Genomic DNA, 17420 nt, shown 5'->3' with positions numbered 1-17420 from the left:
TGTAAATACATGTAATATAATGAAAGATGTTTAAGAATGTTCTTTTCTATTAAAGGCTTTTCCCTTTTTTGAAAGAAGATGAATACACTAATAAAGAGATTAACTCTTACCCAGAAGCAACAGGCTCTGACATTAAATCTTCACTGGTTTGTCCACGAATGTCCTTTGGATCACCCTCCAAGTCAGAAATCAGTGATAACACATTGTAGCAAATTGTTGCATATTGCAAGGGCTTTTTCAAAAGAATGATGTGGTGAATTGTTAGAATACCTGAATGCCTTGCAACTAAAGTATTGGTTTTTTATTTCTTGAATTCTAGAATAATCTTTCATTCTTTTTTTTTTTTTCCTCCCCTCCTAATCAGTGTTAAGATATATTCTTGGTTCTTCCTTTTTAGTATCTCCTACCTTATTCTTCCATTTCATTCCTGTAGAAACCATCCTGGTTTGAGCTCTTCATTACTCATCTTGGGGCATCTTTCCTAGCCCCTAATTGCCTTTTCTGTTCCATATTTAGAGCAGCTCCAGGGTTTTTGTTTTTGTTTAATCTATTTCTTGGGTCATAAACAGTCCAATCAAACACACACACACACACACACACACACACACACACACCCCAGAAAAAAACCCTTCTTTCCAGATGTGTACTTTCTTGCTGACCAAACTTCAGGTCCTCCATTCCTCTTCTGATCTTATTTCCTAGTCCCTTACGATGCAGTCAGTTGTTCTCTGCTCCTCCTGATGGCCTGTTCACTCTCTTGCTTTTCCTTACACTATTATTATTTATTAGGAGAATGACCTCTTTTCTATGTGCCTTATATCATTTCTCTTATTATCATACTGTTATTAATTCTTTTATTGTTTGTGCTTTGATTGCCAGACTAGGTTAGAAGTTTGTTAAGGATAGTATTTCCTTGCTGTATTTCCTGCTGCTTCTTTGAGCTCCTTTTAATGCTTAACACCATGTTTTGTGTGTGGCAGGCACTTAACACCATGCTTTGTGTGTGACAGGCACTGAACTTGATTATTACTTTATTTTTTCCTTCATCTGTATTTTTTTACTGTAGTAAAATATACAGCATAAAATTAATCATGTGAAGCATATAGTTCTGTAAAATCGTGTACATTCACATTGGTGTACAGCAATCACTATTATGCATCTCCAGAATTTTTCCTTCTTTCCCAGTTCAAACTCTCTGCCCACTAAACACTAACTCTTCATTCCCACTTTCCCACAAGTCTTTGCCACCACCATGTCACTCTCTGTCTCCATGAATTTGACTACTCCAAGAACCTCATATTAGAAAAATCATATAATGTTTGTCCTTTTGTGACTCAGCATAATGTTTTCAAGGTTTATTGGTGTTGTAGCATGTGTCAGATTTTCTTTTAGGATTAAATAATATTCCACTGTGTGTGTATTTACAGTGTAAACACGATGTTTTGTTCATCCATTCATCTGTGGATTGACACTTGGGTTCCTTCCATCTTTTGGCCACTTGTGAATAATGCTGCTGTGAACATGGGTATACAAATATCTCTTCTATTCCCTGCTTTTACTTCTTTGGGATACATACTCAGAAGTGGAATTAGGGAAACATGTGGTAACTTTATGTTTGATCGTTTAAGGAATCACCGTATTGTTTTTCAAGCAACTGCACCATTTTCCATCTCCACCAGCAATTGCTCCACATCTTACCATCATTTGTTATTTTCTCTCTCTTTTTTTTTTTAATAGCCATGTTAATGGATGTGAGAGGTATCTCATTGTGGTTTTGATTTGCATTTCTCTAATGATTAGTGATGTTGAGTACCTTTTCATGCACTTATTGACCATTTGTATGTTCTTTGAAGAAAGAGCTCTTTGAGTTCTTTGCTCATCTTTTAAGTTGGGTTCTTTGGTTATTTTGTTGTTGAGATGTAGGAGTTCATTATATATCCCAGATATTAACCTTTTATCATACATACTATTTGCAAATTATTTTCTCCCACTTTTGGGTTGCCTTTTTACTTTGTTGATAGTACCCTTTGATGCACAAGTTTTAAATTTTGATGAAGTCCAATTATCTATTTTTTTCTTTTGTTGCCTGGATTTTGGGTGTGCTATTTAAGAAATTATTGCCAAATCCTTTGTCTAGAAGCTTTCCCTCTATGTTTTCTTGTATGTTTATAATTTTAGCTCTTACTGTTACTGTCATTGATCCATTTTCAGTCAGTTTTTTTGTATATGGTTTAGCATAAGAATCCCAAATTCATTTTTATTACATGTGTATATCCAGTCTTCTCAGCACCACTTGTGGAAGACACTATATTTTCTCCACTTAATCATCTTTCCTCATTCATATTTCATTGAATGACCTTGAACTTCTTTGACTGTCACAGTTGTGATTGTAGTAGTATTAGTAGTAGTAGTAGTGCTTGATACATTTGTTTTAACTTTATTATGTTTTCATTTTTTATACCTTTTCAAAGAAAATGGTGTTTTACAAATAGTATTTTATCAGGAGCTATTGTAGATACCCAAGAGAGAAGTTAATTCATTACAAACAGTGATTTCCTAAGAACATTAGGGATTGATTCTCTTGGTTGAAAAAGGATGGCTGGATAGTTAGGAGGACAGGGATGATAGGAAAACTTTTTAAAACTTTCGAATTTTGAACTATCTAAATGTATTTAATTACATTTAGATAATATTTCTAATTTAAATAATTAGTAATAAATGCAAGTGTTACATTACCTTTGAAACTTTTTATTTGGAATCCTGAGTCATGTATTTAGATAAGGAAATAAAAATCTTGGCTCTATTAGTATTATTTCAAATCACAGTAGTAATTTTGTTTATACTTAAATATTATGGATTGCAGAAGCACATTGGGCTGCTTCTACCCATTTTGATAGCAGTACTTCTATAAAACTGAAATGGTAAGTAAATCTGGCACGCAGTAGCAATATTAGGGAATCCATCTGTTTAATTAGAGAATGTCCTTAGTTGGGTAAAAGGGTTAGAATTGCAGTCTTCTTTGGAGACTGATTAAAAATAATAGATAAAATAAAGAATGATGTGCTCAATGAGCTACAATTCAAATAGAGGAAATTTAATGGGAAATGATTACATTAGTAGCAGATGGACTTGCTTCCTGAATTGCAATCTTACTGGAAATCCTAGAACAGCTTAAATTTGTTTTTCAGATTTAGAGTCTGATAGGAAGATAGATTTGTTTATTTGGTGTGCTGTTGTGATTCTTACTGTGTCTTTTGGCTATTTCGTTTTTGCTAGGCTATTTTTATGATTCCCACAAATCCACCACCAACATTCAGGAAGCCAGAACTTTGGTCCGATGATTTCACCGATTTTGTTAAAAAGTGCCTTGTGAAGAATCCTGAGCAGAGAGCTACTGCAACACAGCTTTTACAGGTCAGTGCTCATTCACCTAAGGGAAAGATGTTTTCTCTGTACCTGGTAGCTGTCTCACACTGACCAGAATTGTGGTGGGTTTATTTAACTGATTTCTCAAGATGTAAACCTGCGAGGATATATGGATTGACAAAGACACACACACCATTCTTATCCTACATGTTTTCTTTGTCTCATTTTTTTCTTTTCTGCTTTCCAAATTCAGTCTTCTGTCTTTTTTCTGTTTCTTTGTTGTTGTTGTCAGCTCTTCCAGAGTTGTTTAAAACAAAATTTCCAAAGTGTTCTCATTTCAGAAATGAGTTATTTTCTCCACTCTTACTATTTTTCATGTTTTTCCCTGATGTGTTGTTACTTGTTGACCCAGCAATTATTCTTTGACTTTTTGATATACCATACAGTATATAAATACAAGATCCCTGAGCTCCTTGAAAATATCTCATGTTGTATATACATACTGGTTCCAAGATTACCTATGTCCTTTTAGTACTCCTGTTATGAGTAGATTTTATATTCAGAGCGCCAGGAATTTTTTTTTTCTCTTAATCTGGCTTGATATTTAACACAGTTAGAAATAATTTAACATTTTAATAGGTTTTTGTGTCTTTATTTCCCCCACCAAATTGGCTTAGACCTCTAAGCTAATAATAAGACTTGATATTTGGAAATTAATTCTTTTTTTTTTTGGTAAAGATTTTATTTATTTATTTATTTAAAAGGGTTTTTTTTTTTTTTTAAATTTATTTATTTGACAGAGATCACAAGTAGGCAGAGAGAGAGAGAGGAGGAAGCAGGCTCCCTGCCAAGCAGAGAGCCCAAGCAGAGAGCCCGATGTGGGGCTTGATCCCAGGACCCTGAGATCATGACCTGAGCCGAAGGCAGAGGCTTTAACCCACTGAGCCACCCAGGCGCCCCTTATTTATTTATTTGACAGAGAGAAATCACAAGTACACGGAGAGGCAGGCAGAGAGAGAGAGGGAAGCAGCCTCCCTGCTGAGCAGAGAGCCCGATGCGGGACTTGATCCCAGGACCCTGAGATCATGACCCGAGCCGAAGGCAGCGGCTTAACCTGCTGAGCCACCCAGGCGCCCGGAAATTAATTCTTTTTTGACCCAGCAATTACATTCTAGAAATTTGTTTTACAGAAAAATTTAACCATGTGTGATATAACTTATGTGTAAAAGTATTCATAGTACATTGTAATGGCAAAGGATTGGAAACAACATAAATATCTGTCAACAAGTTGGAAGCAATCTAAGATCCACTGAGAGGAGTGATTGGCAGAATCACTCCTCTGCCATTGGCAGATTGGCAGAATATATATACATATATGTATATATCATTGTGATTTATATTATTATATTCATTATAATATTCACTCAGTCATATATACCCACCAATTTGTTATATTAACATATAAATAATAAAGAATACAATTACATATTTCATTATAATTTCTTGTTGTTTTTTTTTTTAAGATTTTATTTATTTGTCAGAGAAAGAGCAAGCACAATCAGGGGGAATGGCAGGAAGAGGGAGAAGCAGGCTTCCTGCTGAGCAAGGAGCCTGAGACAGCACTGGATTCCAGGACCCCAGGATCATGACCTGAGCTCAAGGCAGACGCTTAACTGACTGAGCCACCCAGGCGTCCCCATAATGTCTTTCGTATATAAATCATGTGCATATGCCCGTGTCAGAGCTTGTAGTAGAGTAGCTCTGGAAAAATAATCAAGAAACTGGCCTCCAGAGAAAGTAACTGCATGGTTGAGAAACAGGAGTGGGATGGAGACATACATTTTTCTGAATGCTTTTTGAGCCTTTTGAGTTCCATGTTATATGTAGGGATTACCTTTCAAAAATTAATTAATTGAAACATTTATTTTGAAATACTGTCAGCATTTCAAAGGAACTTTGAGCACGTAACTCAAGGGTTGATTGATATTGTTGAGTATCTCAATTAATCAACCCCAAGGAAGGCCAGAAAGGAGTGGGGAGAAAAGAAAAACAGAAAAAATGGGACAGATAACACAAAAAATGATGGTGAAAATAAGTCCAAATATATCTGGTAACTGATTTTTAGATAATGTAACAAATATTTCTTTGCAGACTTTGGTCCATAATCTTTTCTGATCTTAAGAAAATAAATTCTGGGTTTTTTGTTTTTGTTTTACTTTGAGTTTTTAGGATAAAAATGCATTTAAGAAATATTCCAGGGGCACCTGGGTGGCTCAATCAGTCAGTCAGTTGAGTGTCTAACTCTTGGTTTCGGCTTAAGTTATGATCTCATGGGTCATGAGATTGAGCTCTGTGCTCAGTGGGGAGTCTGCTGGAGATTTTCTCCCTCTACCCATCTCCCTGCTCTCTCTCTCCCTCTCTCAAATAAATAAATCTTTAAAAAAAAAAAAAAGAAAGAAATATTCCAGTATAATTCCTTAATTTTTGTGAATGATGATCTTGAAGCCCAGAAAGGTTAAATGACTCACTGAAGATCATACCGTGAATATGACTGTGGTAGGTTATTTCATTTGCCCCCTAGCTCCACTCTTTCTCCACTCTGTTTTCTGCCCAAGAGGTTGACCTGTATGGGCTACATTAACAAGCTCTGTTACCCTCTAGTTTTTAGTTGGGTTTGGCTCAAACATCTTTCTTTATAATAAGAGTAAATTGTGCAACTAATTTTGTATAGTGCTTATGAGCCAGTATTGGCTTTCTTGATTTTTTTCTCTATTGAGCTACTGTTGACTGCTCAAGGCCCTCTGTTACAATGTACTCTTCCTTGTCTAGCTTTTTTTTTTTTTTTTAAATGATTTATTTATTTGAGAGAGAGGGAGCATGCACAATCATGAGCTGCAGAGGCACAGGGAGAGGGAGAGAGAATCTCCAGCAGACCATTCTGAGCCTGGAGTCTACAGTGGGGTTTGATCTCATGACCCTGAGATCAAGACCTGAGCTGAAATCAAGAGTGGAGAGCTTAACTGACTGTGTCACCCAGGCATCCCCCTGGCACACCTTCTTAACTGACCCCTTGCTAACTCCTTTCTTTTCCTGTATAAATTCTGAAGTAATAGACTTGTAGTTTCCTTATACAGACCATGCCTTTTCAATCCTCTGTACCTTTTCTCACACTGTTTCCCCCACCACAACCTAGTTTAAAAATCCCATTCACAAACAGACTCCTTCTTACTCTTTTAATTGTTTCTAATTCAAACTAGGTATTCCTCCAGGAAGCCTTCCTCTCATCCTCATTTAGGCTAGTTGTCATTCCATGGTGTTCCCATAAGTGCATATCATATATTGGTATCTGGTGCTTAATACATGTGTATTGGAGGAGCGTCTGGGTGGCTCAGTGGGATAAGCCTCTGCGTTTGGCTCAGGTCATGATCTTGGGGTCCTGGGATTGAGCCCACATTGGGCTTTCTGCCCAGTAGGGAGCCTGCTTCCCCCGTCTCTCTACCTGCCTCTCTGTCTTCTTGTGATCTCTCTCTCTGTCAAATAAATAAACAAAATCTTTTTAAAAATTACATGTGTATTACGTAGAATAATTATCTTGAGTCTCCTTAGACTCGTTTGAGTCTTATTTGGTAGATGCCTAGAAGCCATTCTGTCCCTTAAAGGAGTTTTGCACGCCTTACATATTATGAATTGATTTATGACTCTCAGAGGACAGTCTTACTATGAAGTTTTAGTGGACACATCTATAGCCTACCTGGAAGGTGATACTGTGTTGATTTCTAGACCCTGAAAAAGAAACAGTTTTTAAAAGGGAATTCATGCTGAATTGTTATGGTGGTTTATTCTCCATGGCATAGCATAAATAATTGCTTAAATTTAAAGAATCATACACTGAAAGGATCCTTTGAAATTGTTAGTTAACTCATAGTAGTTTTCAAAAGATGAGTTAATTGAAACCCCAAAGATGTTAAAGGACAGGGTTCAAGTTCAGCCTAGTGGCACTAGAGTTGCTGGTGGGCAGCCTCCAACCTAAAGTCAACTTCTGCCCCAGGAAGTTCTTCTGTGATCATGTGAGGTTGACTGAGATCTGCCATTATTTGTATTGACCCCTGGGCTTGGCTGGAACAGATGGTGTCCTGGGTTACTGTGCACTCCTATGGCATGTGACTTACTCTTCATTTCACCAGTTCAGCTGAGTAGTAGAAACTATCTACCTTGTTGTCCCTCCCATTTACAGTAGTCAAAGTACTTTCTCTTCATACTTTTAAGATCTTTATCAAACTGTGTTATAGTGTTTGCTCTAAGCTTTAAACAATTGAGAAAACTCAAGAGAAAAAGGGAAATCTATTGTATTTACGCTATTTTTGCTCTTTCCATTGTTCTTTCTCCTAATGTTTCACAGTCCTTCCTTCTATTACTTCCTTTCTGTCTAGAGGACTTCCTGTAAGCCTTTTTTTTAAGGTAGGTCTGTAGTAACAAATTCTTAGTTTTTCTTCATCTGAGAATGTCTGGTCTTCCTCTTCTTTCCTGAGGAAACACTTTTATGTTCTGTTGATCTTTATTAAAATAACTGTCTATTGACATATAATTATGAAAATTACATTTTGAAGCTGATTGCTGCCTTAAAAGGTTGTCTGTTTCAAATTGTACTTGTTCCTTTACTTTCTCTCACCCTTCCCCAGCCCCCCTCATTAAGTCATCGAAGAGGTGCTAGGTGATTCAGTCAGTTGAGCATCTGACTCTTGATTTCAGCTCAGGTCATGATCTCAGGGTGGTGAGACTGAGCCCCACATTGGGCTCCATGCTCCAGACTCCATGTGGTGCCTACTTGAAATTCTCTCTCTCTCTCTCTCTCTGCCTCTCCTCCTGCTAAGTCATGTGTTTGTTCCCTCTCTCTCAAAAAAAAAAAAAAAAAAAAGTCATTGAAAACCCAGGCCTATTCTTTTTTGTTTTTTTAAATTAACATATAATGTATTATTAGCCCCAGGGGTACAGGTCTGTGAATCGCCATGTTTATATACTTCACAGCACTCACCCTAGCACATAGCCTCCCCAGTGTCCATAAACACAGGCCTGTTCTTGTGGTTTATTATTTCAGAATTATAAAAGCAAACTCAAATACTTTAGCTAGATCAGAATAATACAAAAAAAGAAGTTAAAAGTTTTATACGTACTATAGAAATGAGACAGTATGTTCTGAAAAGTATTTTTCTTCTATTGCTGTTATTTTGCTGTTGGGGATGATTATATTATTTAAAAGATAATAAAGTAAAAAAATATATATAAGAGAAGTAATGAAGTAGTTGCCCTCCTTTTCACCACTGTCAGTTTATTAAGGTTAATTAAAATTTGTATGTATTACCAAAATAATTTTATTTTCATATGTAATATCACCAGTCTCTTATTTTTATGAGCTTTTACTTAATTACTTTTTAATTTTTAAAAGTTTTTATTTAAACTCCAGTTATCTAACATACAGTGGAATATTAGTTTCAGGTGTACAATATGTGTTTCAACACTTCCATACAACATCCGATACTCATCATGACAAGTACATTCCTTAATCCCCACCACTCACCTCTCTCTGGTAACTGAAGATCACCACTCGGTAAAAAGTTCTTCTTATCTTTTTCACTATCTAATTTATACTTCCTTCGGACAATTATATTTTTAAGGGTAAGGTAGTTTTATTAATAGGATTGTGTTTTGTGTGTGTGCTTTAATAGTTTTCTAGAATCAAGTTAAACCTAAAAACAAAATCTTAATTTCTAAAGCAGCTGAAATATTCTCTTTTCTTAATGTATACATTTAATTCTGGTTGAAAGAACAGTCATTGAAGCTGATGATCCTGGTTAGCATTTATGCCTTTTTAAAATGTATTTTAGTTATCATTCAAAAAATTGAAGCAGAAGGAAAACTTCCAGACTCTGGTTATCATTCAGAGAAATCTTTTGAATTTATACCATTGAATTTTACTTTTCCAGCATCCTTTTATCAAGAATGCAAAGCCTGTGTCAATTTTAAGAGACCTGATCACAGAAGCTATGGAGATCAAAGCTAAAAGACATGAAGAGCAGCAGCGAGAATTGGAAGAGGAGGAAGAAAATTCGGTTCGTAAATACCCTCAAAAAGTCAATTTCTTTCCTTCTGAGTCATTTTTAATAACAAAATAACATAATTATGTATCACATTTTATGATGTCTAATGCTTCTCTTCTTTACTAATGATGTTTTCCTTCTTTTAAATTGTACAGTTTTTTCTGGTTTAGGATCCAGAGATGAATACCTCTTGGTATTCAGATAGTTGTAAAATCTGAAAACATAAATATTTTATTTTTTTACTGATTGAAAATGTTATTGATAGTATTACATTTTCCCACAGAAGTTTGTTTTAATCTTATAGTTACACAAATAGTATTATTTTGCTAATTTACATTTAGTTTCAATTTCAGAGACTAGTTATCCAATGGGAATTTCTTGAAATTCTTTTACCCTTTTCACCAATTATTAAACCTTGTATCATAAGGTATCCCAGGACAAGAACTAGTGTGCATCTTGGCAGAGTTGATTTTTGATCAACTTTGAGACAGATGTTTTAAACTTATTTTATAGATGTAAGATTTTTACTAATGAATCCACCATTCAGAATTTTAAATAACATCTTTATAAAGATGATTTTATTTGTAGCTGTGGGATTGTGTATTAATTCTATAAAGTTAAATAAGTGATATGGAATGAGGTAAAGGCCTTGGTTTTTGCATTCAAAAGGCTTTATACTTCCCACCCTAGGTTCCTGTGTGTTGGTAGGTACAGTTATTGATTACTCATTTGTAAATGTTGATTTTTTTTCTAGATTTTTTTTGTAGTTTTAAAAGCACTTTTATCATATATTATCATGTATTATTTATCATATATTTATCATATACCATATATATTATTTATCATATATTATTTCATTTTATCTTTTAAAAAAAGATTGGTCACATATATATGTTATTATCCCATTTTGCAGATGAGTGAAATTAGGTTAGGAGAGAAGTGATTTACCAAATTTCACAAAGCTATTGAGGAGCCAAGAATAAAAATAAAAAACTTGTAAGCTCCCATGTTCATTCATTAATGCTTTATGCTCACTTTTCAATCAGATGTTTACCAGGGCTTCAGAAATAAGCAATGTTGACTTATCAGAGTTACATAATTTCTGATAAGTTTATATTCACAAAAATGTCTAGTTTTTGCCCTTCTGTGGTTGTACCCATCTGCCTTGCTTTTACCTTATGCAAGCTTCTTATGAGTGCTGGGCTGGTAAACTACCTTCAGTTATCTGTCAGTGGCAATTGATTGTTTGGCTCTGTTCTGTCTTCCCTACGTAATTATAGACCAGTTTCCATTTTTGATGGATAAAGAACCATTGATGACTCCAGAGCTTACCAGTTTTTACTAGTCTTAATACCTTGCTATAGTCACTTCGGTGATTTTCTGCTGCTTCAGTGATCTCTTTCTTCACTATTTTCCTCTCCTCTGCTGAGCTCCAGCATGACTGATCTTCTTTCACATTTTTTATTTTTATTTATTTTATTTTTTCTTTGATTTCTTTTTTATTATGTTCAGTTAGTACATCATTATAGTATAGTATAGTACATCATTAATTTTTGATGTAGTGTTCAAAGACTCATTAGTTGTGTATACACCCAGTGCACATCACAGCACGTGTCCTTCTTAATACCCATCACCATGTTACCCCCTCCCCTCTGAAATCCTCACTTTGTTTCTTGGGGTTCATATCCATAGTCTCTCATGGTTCATCTCTCTCTCTGATTTCTCCCCTTTCAGATTTCCCTCCCTTCCCCTGTGGTCCTCCGTGCTATTGCTTATGTTCCACATATGAATGAAACTATATGGTAATTGTCTTTCTCTGCTTGACTTACTTCACTTAGTATAAACCCCTCCAGTTCCATCCATGTTGATGCAAATGGTAGGTAATCATCCTTTCTGATGGCTGAGTAATATTCCATTGTATATATATACCACATCTTCTTTATCCATTCATCTGTTGAAAGGCATCTTGGTTCCTTCCACAGTTTGGTTGTTGTGGACATTGCTGCTATGAACATAGGGGTACATGTGCCCCTTCTTTTCACTGCATCTGTACCTTTGGAGTAAATACCTAATAGTACAATTCCTGGGTTGTAGAGTAGCTCTATTTTTAACATCTTAAGGAACCTCCATACTGTTTTCCAGAGTAGCTGTACCAGCTTACATTCCCACCAACAGTGTAAGAAGGTTCCCCTTTCTCTACATCTTCACCAACATTTGCTGTTTTCTGTTTTGTTTATTTTTGCCATTCTTATTGGTGTAAGATGGTATCTCCTTATGGTTTTGATTTGTATTTCCCTGATGGCTAATGATGTTGAGCACTTTTTCATGTTTCTGTTAGCCATTTGTATGTCTTCTTTGGAGAAGTGTCTGTTCATGTCTTCTGCCCATTTTTTGACTGGGTTATTTGTTTTTAGAGTGTTGAGTTTGAGAAGTTCTTTATAGATCTTGGATATCAGCCCTTTATCTGCAGTGTCATTTGCAAATATCTTCTCCCATTCGTGGGTTGCCTCTTTGTTTTGTTGACTGCTTCCTTTGCTGTGCAGAATTTTGATCTTGATGAAGTCCCATTTTTGCTTTTGTTTCCCTTGCCTTTGGAAATGTGTCTTGAAAGAAGTTGCTGTGGCCAATGTTGAAGCGGTTACTGCCTATGTTCTCCTCTAGGATTTTGTTGGATTCCTATCTCATATTGAGGTCTTTCACCCATTTTGAGTTTTATCTTTGTGTATGGTGTAAGGGAATCACCCAGTTCCACTCTTCTATATGCAGCTGTCCAGTTTTCCCAGCACCACTTATTGAAGAGACTGCCTTTTTTCAATTTTTTTTTTTTTTTTCTGATGTGGCCAAAAACCTTTCCCTCCATTGCTTGAAACCTTTCTTCCTGAGTACTGGAGTCACTTGGTTCTTATCTTTTGAGTCTCAGCTTTAAATATCACACACTCCAAAACTTAGCAGCAATACACATTACAACTTATTACAACTTAACAATACACATTTATTATTTCATGATATCTGTAGATCAGTTATTTCAGAAATGGCTTATTTGGATGACTGTCTTCTAAGATAGCTCACCCATAGGGCTATTGGTGCGCAGCTTCCTTTCCTTGTCATGGGGGACTCTCTCTAGGGCTACTCGAGAGTGCTCTCAGCATGGCAGCTGGCTTGTCTTAGAGTAAGTGATCCAAGAGGAAATCTCAGTGCTTTTTATGACATAGTCTCAGAGGTTGCACACTGTCCCTTCTGCCACATTTGATTTGTTAAAAGAAGTTACTGGTCATGGACAGTGGTGGAGTGGGGAGCTCCAAGAACCTATGCCTTCGCAGATTTACATGCCTGCCACCTCCCATTTTCTAGCTTGGCAGCAGCCTTGGGAACAGCAGCAGAGAGGGGTGGTGGGGGGAGCGGTAAGAACCTTGTTCTCAGAAAACTGTGGCTTTGTATTTTGTCTTGCCTGGTCATTCCCTGAGGGACCAGCACAGAGATTTGCCTTTGTTTTGGGCCCCTGGGCTAGAGAAGCTTCCTGGATGGTGTCTTTCAAAAACATCTAAACTTACTGGAGCTAATAAACAAGTTCAGCACAGTTTCAGGGTATAAGATCAACATGCAAAAATCAGTTATGTTTTCATCAGAATAAATTTAAGCAAGAAGGTGAAAGATTTGTATAGTGAAAAAGTACAAAACATTGCCAAAAGAAATTAAAGAGTACTTACGACATCGGCAGAAGGATATCCTGTATAAAGGGATTGTAGACTTAATAATGTTAAGATAACAATATTTTCCAAAGGATTCACAGATTAATCCAATCCCTATCAAAATATCATTGATCTTTTTTGCAAAACGAGAAAAGCCAACGCTCAAATTCAGATGGATCAAGGGGACCCCAAACAGCTAAAACAATACTGAAAAAGAACAAAGTTGATGTATTCACCTCCCAATTTAAAAACTTAACATAAGGCTGTAGTAATCAGATGTGGTACCAGCATAAGGATAAATATACATACCAATGGAATAGAATTGAGAGTCCAGAAATAAACCCATACATCTATGGCCAGTTGATTTTCAACAAAGGTATGGAGTTTCTTTGGTGAAAAAACAGATGGTACTGGGACAACTGAATAGCCACATATAAAAGAATGAACTTGGACCCCTACCACTCATCATCTACAAAGGCCTTTTGATATAAGATCTGATTGGATGGATCAACAAACTAAATATGATGTTAAAACACTTAGGGGAAACCAGAAGTAATTTTCTTGACTTTGGATTTGGCAATGGATTCTTAGATGACCAAAGCATGAGTAACAAAAGAAAAAAAACAAAAAGAAAAATTGATCATAATATAAAACTCTATATGTTAAAGGATATTTTCAAGAAATGAAAAGATATCCTATGAAATGGAAGAAGATATTTACAGATGATGTGTCTGGTAAGGATCTAGTATCCAAGACATGTAAAGAACTCTGGCAACTCAACAAGAGAAAGACCTAATTGAAAAATAAGGAAAAGATTTAAGTAGCCATTTCTCCAAAGGTATACAAAGGGCCAACAAGCACACGAAATGAAGCTCAGCAACATTAGTCATTAGGGAAATGCAAATCAAATCGACAATGGGATATTACTATACACGTACTAGGTGTGCTGTTATTAAACAAACAAAACCAGGAAATAACAAGTGTTGATAAGGATATGGAGAAATTGGAGCCTTCATACACTGCTGATAGAAATATAAAATGGTACAGCTTTCATGGAAAATAGTTTGGTAGTTCCTTAAAATGTTAAACAGAATTACCATATGATCTAACAATTTCACTTAAAAGTATATACCCAGAAGAATTGAAAACAGTCCATAGCACTATTCACGGTAGACAAAAGTAGATAAATTGTGGCATATACATACAATGGAATATTATTCAGCCATAAAAAGAAATAAAATAGTGATATATGATACTATGTATAAACCTTATATCATGAAGTGAAAGGAGCCAGACATAAAAAGTTTTATCATGTAATGTGAATTATCTGAAATAGATAAATCCTCAGTGACAAAAATCAGGTTGGTGCTTGCAAGAGACTGGAGATGGGGAGTAACTGCTTGATGAGTGAACTCTTTTCTTCTAGGGTGTTGAAAATATTTTGGTGCTAGATCGAGGTGTTGGTTTACAACATTGTGAACGTACTAAATGAATCACTTTACACTTAAAAATGATATTGTGTTAGCTGAAGTTCAACTAACAATCAAAACAAGTCACATAGTCTGCCTCACACTTAAGCAGAGAAGTGGGCTCTACCTTTTCAGGGAAAATTTCAAAGAATTTATGGGCATGTCTTAAACTAACAGGAACGGTCCTGTAGTTGCAAATGGCTTACATTCTTTGCACATGAACGAAATGGGTATACTCACTACCTCTTAGGCACTGTCTCTTCTTTACTCTTCCATTTTATCCCTTTACATCACCAGCTGTCAGTCCAGGATTTCATCTTCTAAATCACATTCAGAAAGAGATGAGAATCCTTCAGTCTAGTTCATTTCAGTTTGAAGAACTTACAAGCTAAAGATTAGTTACCTGCCCCCACATACTTAGTATACGGTGGGACTCAGGCATAAGATTATCACTATAGATAGTTCTGTTCAAAAAGAATGAGGACAGGAGGCACATTAATTAGTACTCCATGGCAGTTTTGGAATCCAGCCAAGAAAGTGTTAGAAGTTCCTTGAATATTTCAGTTCTATTCCTGCCCTGTTTCTCTCCAACCTTTTGCTGTGCCCTCTTGAGTTCTTGATTCTATTCTCTGTCATTCTTCCTTTTTCATGGAAGCTATTCTATATTTTGAACTAAATCGTTTTCTCAGCCTGCTTCCTACCTGTAGAAGTCTGAGGGTCCAAAGTCCTCTTTTTTTTTTCCTTAAGTTTTTATTTATTTATTTGACAGAGGGAGAGAGAGAGAGAGAGAGATCACAAGTAGGCAGAGCAGCAGGCAGAGACAGGGAAGCAGGCTCCCTGCTGAGCAGAGAGCCCGATTTGGGACTCGATGCCAGGACCCTGAGACCACGACCTGAGCCGAAGGCAGAGGTTTAACCCACTGAGCTAAAGTCCTCTTTTCATTTTGTGCTGTCTCTGTTCTACTGAGACTATGCTGGTGATGTTTTGGCTAAAAAACAAGAACAAAAACCCATTGTGGGTGTCCTGTAAATCTTACTGTGGTTCACTCCATTAGCACAGATGATGCTCACATATTTTGTTTAAATAATTGCTTCTTTACCTTAGGCTCCTGCTATGGGGCAATGTTTTTAAGCTTCTTAAAAGCCTTATTAACCCATCTTGACTCTTTCTGAAGTCTTAACAAAGGATTTTCCAGTCACTTCTGCAGCTTGATTTTTAAACACTATTTTCTGAATGTGCTTTGGATTTGATGTTTGTGTAGAAGCTTTTTCATAATTGTAGCATTCTTTGCTGTCTGAGAGGCTAGGAATTTACAAAACCAGTAAGTCCTGATTCCTTTTTTGTTTAATTATTCTTTCTTAAGCTTTTTCTCTCTCCTTTTGCATTTTGTTGTAAGTAGCAGGAATAAACTAGGCATCACCTTAAACACTCTGCCTGGTAATCTCCCAGGTTAATAGGTACATTTTTTACTTCTCTGGTTATTATTACACAATGTCCTAAATTTTCAGCCATAGCATAATAAGAATATCCTTTCTTCAAGCTTCCCATGCAGTTCTTAAACTCTAATTAGCCAATGATTTTTTAAAAGGCTAGTTTTAAGTTAGCTGGTATGGTTTATTGAAATATTATACAGACACTTGAATGAATGTTTAAATATTTATACAGTAAAAGAGTTAGTGCTTATTGTTTTTAAGTAAAAGAATAAGGCAAACATTCCACATGTAGTATGTTGGATGATTACTTAAAAGCAGAATGGATGGTGTTAATAAGTTGAATTTATGAGATAAGGCACCCAATGCACCATTGGCAAGCAGTTATTTTTAAAGTAGATTAAAAGATTGATAAAGAGTTTACAAGAGTCGCTTTGTCACTGGAGTTTAGGCTTTTCCCATGCAGATCACAGTGTTCAGTAAAAGACAAGTAGTTGAACAGATGTAGAAGAATGTTACATTAAGTGAAATGTTGAGTAAAAAGGTGGGATACTTCTTGATGTTGCATGCATGTGTGTAATATGCATGTATATATTGTATGCTTATGTCAGGCCCTTTATTTTCACTTCCATCTAAAGAAAGTTATTTGATTTCCTATTAGTTTAGCAATGACTCAGAGAAAAAGATTTTGCGTATTAATTGGCCTGGGACTATGTCTTAGGGGTTCTGTTTTTGGAAAAGAAATGGGGACTTTCTGGTGATTTATTTATGGTTTGAACTCAAAGCTTCTGAAGCTGTGGTCCTTAATGTCTTAAGGTGGCATATCCCCTTTAAATGACTCACTGAAGCCGTGATTCTTGGCATGAGTGTGGGGAGAAATGAGGGGTGCTTTGAAAAATTCACTCCTGTACAGGTGATGATATAGCCTCCATATGAGCATTTCTCAAGACCTTCCTCCTCCTCCCTGCCCCTGATTTACTAAGGGAACTTCATATCTCTCTACCTGGTGAGAGCCTTTTGAACGAGGTGGTGAACAGAACTATAAAATCAGCAGCTTCAGTTAGTCCCAAGCCTCTCATATACCTAGTTGGTTAAGGGTAGAATTGATCCAAGAGCAGGACAAACTGCTTGAGTTAAGTCCTCATTGTGTTCCCATAGAACTCTGTGTCTTTGGGCAAATTGCTAACCTGGCCACTTCACTTTCACCACTTGTAAAAAGGGAATTAATGATAGACCACACTTCATAGAATTCCTGTGGGAATATAATTTTTAAAAAATATCTAAGCACTTAGAACTGTATTATACATAGTCTGCTCAGTAAAGTTTAACCTTCATATTTATTAATGCTGCTACTTATGCCAGCAATATTGT

General features: G+C 36.0%; 1 protein-coding gene across 1 annotated transcript in view; it reads left to right on the top strand.

Moving 5' to 3' along the window:
* The window catches only part of STK3 (serine/threonine kinase 3), a 277957-nt gene that overhangs the window by 153994 nt on the left and 106543 nt on the right, over positions 1-17420 (top strand). The window contains exons 7-8 of the mRNA XM_032315535.1: positions 3277-3414; positions 9348-9473. Of these exons, the coding sequence (XP_032171426.1) occupies positions 3277-3414; positions 9348-9473 (264 nt within the window). The remainder of the gene's footprint in view (positions 1-3276; positions 3415-9347; positions 9474-17420) is intronic.

This window comes from Mustela erminea, chromosome 16 (assembly GCF_009829155.1).
Source record: "Mustela erminea isolate mMusErm1 chromosome 16, mMusErm1.Pri, whole genome shotgun sequence".
NCBI classification, from domain to species: domain Eukaryota; kingdom Metazoa; phylum Chordata; class Mammalia; order Carnivora; family Mustelidae; genus Mustela; species Mustela erminea.
Note: the sequence above shows the minus strand (reverse complement) of the source record. Positions and strands in the feature narration are given on the sequence as shown.